Consider the following 8,365-nt stretch of genomic DNA (forward strand, 5'->3'; position numbering starts at 1 on the left):
TTACGAATGTCTTCAATCTATGTTAAGAATGTTCTTCAAATTTGATGAATTTTTATGAAGTCGGCCGTTCCTTGTGGTAAAATACAGTAGTTTACATAAAAGTAATAAGATAATTAGAAGGGGTAATTTTTTTACGAAGGGATAATTTTTTAGATTAGACTTCCGATGAAAAGTAACGGCAAGATATTAATGAACTACCATGCTATTTTAAAAAGACAAGAAATAAAATTATTTGCGCCGCTGAATGTTGTTAATTTTATATGTATCACTAATTCATAAACTGTGTTAAATCAGCTCAAACCGAAATTCCCACTCTCACCAAACATTTTCAACCACATATGATTTGTCTCTACAGTGTTATGTTTTATCGATTCATCACTGCTGCGACAATATAAGTCCCTTTTATAGTAGTAATAAATACCTGGACAATTAACTCATAGGCAAATATGCATATGAGGAAATATATGAGCAAATACGCACTTTAAAATTTGTACAACATTGCTTAAGTGATAATGGTCTTACGCCGCTTATCTCCAGCCATAGGCACTTTTTTACGTTCAACAACTGTATCAAAAAATTTCGATAGGATAATGCGATTCGTAGAGCCAGGTGAAATTGGACGCCGACAATTTAAAGAGATTCGATCGTATGCTGTCTGTAAACGAAAATCAATTGAGACTGGCTAAGATCATAAGAGAAATAAAAGAAAGAATAAAAGGAACTAGAAATTTCATGATTTAATCAAATATAGAAGTTTTTGCATGATTACGTATAAGCAATACTAAAGGCAAACCTGCTTAGCACGTTCAGGTGCTAAATCTGATTTACAACCAACAATCAACGTCGGCATCGGTGTACTTTCAATATCGCTCAACAAAAATCGTGGACCAGATGAAGATGTAAATGGTGAGATTATAGAAGATAACGATGAATCGCCACGAAGTAATGCAACCCACTGGGAAAGGTTTGATTCACTTTTCTTATTGCTCAAATCGTGTACTAATATTGCACCTGCGGCTCCTGAAGCAGCAAATAATTTGTTCTTTTCTGCATGTTATTTCGTTTGTCGTCATCAGAACTGCGATATGCCAAAAGGAATCCAATTAACCGGCAAAATTCAAAAATTAAACAAAATGAATTGTCTACTCGCCACCAACTTGTTCCAGTCAGCAGGTTCTCAGATCAAAAGCAAAAGCAAAAACAAGGAAATGAGAATCCTAAAGACCAAACTTTTAAGACAATCTTTGATTTGACAGAGAGATATAAATTTTTCAAACAGTGAACCTTCGAAGAAAATAACAGATGCTTTCTGATGAATTGTGGAACCACCAATATCCCAAAGCTCAATAAGTTCCGTTTGTTCATCAGTACTTCCAGCCCGATACTGGTGAGCGATTACGGAAACAGCACATCCAACTGTGCTACTAGGAATTACATCATGCCTGAAAAAAACAAGCATTATACTTTTGTTTTATTTTTTTGAGATACAAAATACAATATTTTAATGCTTATAGCAATAAAAATTACCAATTCATCCCAAAAATGGCACAAAAGAAAAACTCAAAATAGCATGAAAAAAAAACTGTGTATACTAAACTCATCAATTCTCATCTTTACTTCTGAACTACCTTTGCTCATGCAGAAATGGTTGTAAAAGTCATCCTTCTCCTCTTCTTTATGCCGAGGAAATATTGCATCATTAAGAACCGTGACTGACTGAATCATCCCTTCACAGTAGTTGTTCCCAGCCTTTTCGTGACCAAGGATCATTTTGGCTTTTTTATTAGCAATACGGATCGCAATGTTCAGAAATGATAAATTCTGTTAATTTGAAAACAAAATTTAAACAAAACTTTTAACGTGTAAGTTAAACTTAGAGCAACATTACAATACAAAAAAAGGCGGAAAATAATCTGTAATAGCCCTCGCGAACCATATTTTAGTTCGCATAGACTACCTGTAGTCCACGACCACCGGCTGGGAACCACTACTTTAGAGATTAAATGTAAAATGACTTATTTACTTTTCCCTCTTTCTTTTCTACATCTCGTGCTCTCTATTTGTAGTTCTGGATAAATACATAAGGTATAATTTAGGCTATATAAGAAACTGTTGATTCTAAATGCCAAAAAACCATCAGAAAAAGAAGTTTCAACCGAGTTTGTCCTTATTAAAATATTTTGCCTCTTCTTCCTTATCATTTATTCAGACTTTACAATACGTATTATTGCTGCAATGAAAAACAGTTAATAACTAAACGTGTTACCTGATCGGACCACCTTACCTGTGTCAAAAAAAAGAAAAAAAAACTCGATGGGATGATGATAACCTGTTGCAAACAGCGTTGACAAATGAACTTTTGCCAACACCACTGCTTCCAAGAACAACGACTTTATGCGAGTTCATTCCCGACTGACTTCCAGACATAACGAACAATTTGAACATTCAAAATATGCGGAATTAATAATACGATCAATATCTGTTTTCTCAAGAATAAATTCACCACCGCAACTGAAATATACCGGTAAAATTTAGAAATAACCAGACCTTTGTTTTGGTGAACAGTATCAACAAATCAATGGATTTGATACTGATTTGGTTTTATATCTAGCATAAAATATAAATTGTAAAACCGAAATTTCAGAACAAAAATTGCACAACGTGTATGAAGCCTGCAATATGTCGACGATGTAGTTAAGATGTGAGAGAGAACTACTCAACGAATAAGAGATCGGTAAGAACTTCTGCTTATTTTAATTAAGCCAGAAAAAAGCATTTGAAATGATCACCTGCAAAACTCTTCAATCCGCTCAACAGTACTATCGATGACGATTTGCTGCCCAACAATACCCTGTCCTTCGCGTAGTAACTGTTCTCTCAACCAAGTATTGTAGTCCCGACGTGTATTCTCGTTTCTGCGAAAGAAGTATATTAGAATGAATTATTCATAAGCCACAAATAAAATTTATGGAACAAGGGAGAATTATTACACAAGGGTCCATGTCCCCTTTTACCAGTTCCCTGATCTACTTGATGAAATTTAATAAATTACGAGACCAACTTCAAGATAGACCAAGCTTTCGTCACCAGAAATAACGCCGAGTTAGAACCACCTTTATCTGGATGATTTGTACGCAGCTTACAGAAATAAGCTTTCTTTAGTTCGCTGTACGAAGCTACCGATGAACAACCTAACACATCGTAGCAATTTTTCATAATGATTTCTGAACATCCCACATATTCCTGCAAAGATCACCCTCTTTTATGTAATCTTTTTGCTATGTATCGGTCAATCGGTCTGAATTTGTTTGTCATCTATCATGAAGATAGGTACAGGCAGCCACACATTACAATACATTCCAATTCAAGAATATTTTCAAGATTATGGAAGTGCAAGGAAATCTAAAGGAAACATGAATGCATGCAAATAACAACTTGCAGTTGTTGTATCATATCGTTCATTAAGGAATATTTATTAGCATAGGGAAAGTATAACTTGAAGAATAGATGATTAACATGCAATAAAAGAAATAATACAAAGAAAGTTTGACATTTGATGTATACGCTAAAGAAAATATTCGTAAACAAAGGCACCTCTGACCCAGTTATTCTGGTAATAAACTACCAACATATCTGTACAATATCACAAATCACATGGAAATGATGGAAAAGTGTTGAACTCAATATTTATCCCACTATGATAGATTTTGAAGATAATAGCACTGGATTCTACTTCGCATGAAAAGTTTCATTTACAAGTTATGATAGAATCACGAGATCAAACAAAAGAAGCTGAGGAAAGAACTATAAAGTAATCACATACATGCTACATACGTGTTCAACCTATATTTCAGACTTCAACTTTAATGTATGTATGAAACAACAACTTTTCGAACCGTCAAAAGTCTAACCACAGTCAAAGAAGAAATGGAATACATAAAAGAAATCCCTAAAAAGCAAATGTTAAAGGCAATATTGTCCTTAATTCCCCTTTAAGTTTCCAGTGTGTAATTTTTCCACAACGGAGCTCTCAATAAAGGTATAACAGCATAATTGGATTTCTCAAGAATAATTTTGAGAAACACAAATAGAGTTTTGTAACTAATCAGGACTTTCAATTGAACGAAACGGTATAACTGGACGTAATGGAAATTTAATCGAACGATCCGACTGCAGGCTCTGTTTTTCAAAATCTTCCGTTATATTTTGATGTTCGGATGATGAACGAAACTTGTAGCTGACATTGGCATATTGTTTCAAGCATGGACAAGCTTCGAGCAGAAATGAGCAGAACGGTGCACGCATCGCAAACCACCATGGATTACCCCCACGCGCACCAAATGACATTAAAACCAAACAGAATAATGCCAAATCTAACGGAGCACAGACAATAATGAAAGCAATTTGGCTGATTGGTTCATCATCTGACCATGATATTGCGTCTAATTTACCTGAAATTAAAAATAAAATTTGGCAACATCTAACAGCTTATTTGCATATTAGCTTTTAATTTTGTTTCAAATAAATACAGCAGTAGAATGTTTTACTCGTACATTCCAAATGGGATTAATATTTCAGCAAAACAGTAAGGAAATCACAAAGTAAAGGAAAAATCATTCCGCTTCCATTACCCTTCATCATCCCAAGGCCTTGTTAAAATCCAGCTCAAGGTAAAACCACGTAAATGTGATATACATACCGGTTAGAAGCAGAAGAAATACAAGAATTGGTATAACAAGCAAAGTATGGCACAAAGCAGAGTAGAGATGATGCCTTCTTTGAGAAGGTAGGATATGAACTGATCGTGCCAACACAACTGCTAGAACAAACGCATAAAGCACCTATAACATGAAATTTACTAACCTCACTTGAATTTTAAATAACTGCAGTGATAAACCTTAAAAACCGATTCAATGATCAGTAAAATCCTATTGCGTGAAAGAAATAAGGTCGGTGACAATCAAATTTGAACATTTTTTTAAATTCGTTCAGCAAAAGTATATAGGCGATAATAAACAAATCAACCTTTGCTCTGTGAAAGTATTTCCTAAGTAAATCAAACAAACTTGCCCCGACGACACTTAACGATAGGACCACCCATAACGGGATGAAAACGATTGTCCAATGCCAATCCAATATACCATCCAGTTTGAAGGCGACAAAAACAAACTGCACAATATTGATGGAAAAGAAAAGTTCCAACTGTAATCATTGATTATGAATTGAATCAACTATAAAAAAATCCGCTATACTTCCAAGTTTGTAAAAAGCAAGTCACATATTTTTGAATTCTGCAGAACAAAACAATAACCTCAAACGATTTGTCGTTTCTGATTGCCCATATAGCAACAACAACAGAAAGTAAACTTAGAGCGAAGATGGGGACAAAAACGAGCAACCAAGGTAACTCGTCTACTGTTGCATTTGTTTGCAATTTATGACAACATAACATCCCAAACAACGTCAGTAACCCATGCTCTCCAGTACACAGTATCATTCCGTAAAAATCCGAACGAAGTGAGCTCTCCGTCCTGTAACATTCTTAATCTGTATTTCCTTTTTAAATTAACCATCAAAAACTTTTTAAATTATTCATCAAAAACTGATCACCTTCACTGTAAAATTCTTTCACGGTATTCAATAGAGGGATAAACCTGTTAAAAAGAATAAAGTGCTATAAGATTTATCGTCTTTTAATCCAAAATTAAGACGATAGAAGGATGCATCATGACATAGGAGCAACTTACAAAGATGGGGGAGATATCGTGAAGGATATTGCTGCAACAACAGCTCCAAGAAAAACTATGCATTCGCAAATCCATAACGGTAAAAAGACAAGCGCGTAATTAAGCTCGATAGTACCATCAAAACGCAATGGAAGAAGTATAAAGAAGCATAACAAGGAACTGTACAGGACGAATTTCCTATAAAACTTAATAGTTTAATATTTATGATTGGAACTTAATCAGTATCCCCTGAATTCATCCTGAAGTGCCTAATGATTAACAACCCAAAGCTGTTCGGAATAAACAATAATCGGAATAAATGACACTAATTCGCCTGAGTAAACAGTGATCACGCTTCTTGAGTGAAAAAAAGTAAAAAAAAAAAAACTACCAAAATTAAATAAACCAGAAGGCGACCATCGAGAATTTTTCTTAAAATTTGTTAAGCAGTAGGAACCACCAAAGAGAAAACTTACGGAGCGTTAAAGTCTCGGAAAAAACTTCGAAGACTAAGTTCCATCATTAATTCTTCCATTGCATGTGTTGTTGACATAAATCGCTCAATTCAAAGGATATTACATATGTTGAACTAGTCATCTCTGCATCAGTCGTCATTTTCAGTCAAAGTGGAATGTGAAATCCCTGTAAAAAAAGAGAAAACAAAAGTAATTCGACTAAAGACAAAGAAAAGGATGCGAAGAAATGTCAAAAATTATCCGTTACTGAATAGTGATGATACTTTCAACAAATCAAATACACAAAATGAATCTTTCTACTTGATTTGAGCAAATTAAATCACATGAAACTTTGTCCTGCTTATTCCATAATATCAAATAGCAATATATTGTAACAACAACCAGAACGCTGCTATGATTAAGGAAACTATGGCGATATGCGTTTGTCCAGTAAATGACTAAGATGAACAACGAATGTTTATCAGGCACAAACGAAAAAGCTGGGAAATAGAACAACAGGGAAAATATAAACAGGGGAAATTATAAGCTTTCCCAAAGACATATCATCGTAGATCGTAGGACTAAAAAAATGAGGAAGGAAATTCCGGCAATATAACGTGTATACCATATTATTATGGAAGCATAGCATACTATCACTTAGGTCATTATTTATCAAATCTTGAATCTCGGGATTCTCCTCTTAACCCTAAACACTGCATAAATATTGCTAAAAAATCTTTTATATCACTAATATTCGAGATATTTACAAGAACGACTTCCTGAAAAGTTGCAGAATTGCTGGATTTTCTAGGACCTTAAACAGTGACACTTATCTCACTTCTAAATGAATAACCACTCAAATAAAAGGAGGAAACAGTCTTCCGTTGAATTTCAGAACTAGTTAACTTTAACGACGTGACATAACTGACGGACTAGCATTATAAGAATTCACGGCACGGCCAAATCGGAAAACGTTGCAATTTGTCGTAGTTAGGCCTGGATTGTGTGGTACCATTTAGTGAATCTTCCTTTCTCTGTCAGCTTGTTCGTTTAGAGAACGTCAGGTTTCCCTTAGATTTGTATGTTGTCGATCTTGTTCGATTTATATATTTCAGGTGACTTTTACAAATTTCCCGTGCAACGTATATTAGTTGACATGGGTTGAAGAAATGTAAATTTGGGAAATGTTGACATTACCATTTCGACGAATCATTTTCTGGCTCAAACTAACAATCATAATCACATGCTTGTCATTCATCTTCCTTTTCACTCATCTTGTTGATATCACCGAAAAACGACACTACAGGTAGCCATTGAAAATAATGTATTACGTTTAAATAAATTGATTACATTGAAATAAACAATTTAAATAAAACAGTTAATTACATTTAAACAAATTCTTTAATTCATCATGTCATAAATCCCTTCCTTTTCAAAATTTAATGCTTTGACTGAATGGAAACTTTAGGCAAATTTGTGCAAATGATTATAACTTCTGCATATGAGTGTGTGTTTTTGTGTTTTATGTATATGTGGTAAAAGATGTTGCAGATTTATTATATCGTACTAGAACTGTTTTTGCAGATATCCAGCACAACATATACCGCCATATCGTTGCCCATTGCCAAATAAAACTGGTACAATCCATAAGCGTTATGGATTCGTAAGAAATACGACAAATTTTCTAACAGACGAGAAGGTATTGGTATTCGTGGAAACGTTATATTCGAAGCTTGGAAAACAAATAGCTAACATATTAGATGCGCTGAAAATACCTCTTAAAGTTGAAACTCTTACAAAAAATCTTCCACTTCTAACGACCGCAAAACGTGGACGTTTCTCCATTATTATTATCGAAAATTATTACAAATATTTAAATTTATTATCATGGAATCGGCAACTTCTCGATAAATATTGTCGTGAATATGGCGTGGGTATAATTTCATTTATTGGTAATCGGCCCAACAGCTATATTAACGCAAAAGTGAAGGGTTCAAGGTTGACAATTCACACTCAACAACGTGCTACAAATCTTCGCTTCAATGAACTCTCGCGTGTGAATTTTATTGGTAAGCCGGGTGCTGTGTTACAAGCACCAGAACCTGATAAAGATGATTGGATATTATTTGACGTCACCAATGGTAAATAGTATATATATATATATATATATATATATATATATTA

At 34.2% G+C, this 8,365-nt stretch overlaps 3 protein-coding genes across 3 annotated transcripts in view; 1 reads left to right on the plus strand and 2 right to left on the minus strand.

Moving 5' to 3' along the window:
* Nucleotides 1-502: 502 nt before the first annotated feature.
* On the minus strand, nt 503-3,216 carry LOAG_02729 (hypothetical protein; the record flags this gene model as incomplete). Its single annotated transcript, XM_003138266.1, has 7 exons — nt 503-655; nt 794-1,020; nt 1,285-1,442; nt 1,598-1,821; nt 2,418-2,511; nt 2,790-2,915; nt 3,062-3,216. The coding sequence occupies 7 exons, from the start codon at nt 3,214-3,216 to the stop codon at nt 503-505; spliced, it is 1,137 nt and encodes a 378-aa protein (XP_003138314.1).
* Nucleotides 3,217-4,101: 885 nt separating this feature from the next.
* LOAG_02730 (hypothetical protein) lies at nt 4,102-6,374 on the minus strand (the record flags this gene model as incomplete). Its single annotated transcript, XM_003138267.2, has 6 exons — nt 6,203-6,374; nt 5,748-5,924; nt 5,312-5,531; nt 5,071-5,202; nt 4,700-4,841; nt 4,102-4,451 (listed from the first exon to the last, which is right to left on the minus strand). Exons 1-6 carry the CDS (start codon nt 6,277-6,279, stop codon nt 4,102-4,104), a joined length of 1,098 nt encoding a protein of 365 aa, XP_003138315.1. The 5' UTR covers nt 6,280-6,374.
* A 991-nt stretch (nt 6,375-7,365) lies between these two features.
* Nucleotides 7,366-8,365, plus strand: part of LOAG_17115 (sulfotransferase domain-containing protein) — a gene marked incomplete at its 5' end in the record, with an annotated part of 5,044 nt that continues 4,044 nt past the window's right edge. Inside the window, 2 exons of the mRNA XM_020449774.1 lie at nt 7,366-7,487; nt 7,766-8,322. Of these exons, the coding sequence (XP_020306646.1) occupies nt 7,366-7,487; nt 7,766-8,322 (679 nt within the window). The remainder of the gene's footprint in view (nt 7,488-7,765; nt 8,323-8,365) is intronic.

The sequence above is a fragment of the Loa loa genome, assembly GCF_000183805.2.
Source record: "Loa loa unplaced genomic scaffold supercont3.41, whole genome shotgun sequence".
NCBI lineage: Eukaryota > Metazoa > Nematoda > Chromadorea > Rhabditida > Onchocercidae > Loa > Loa loa.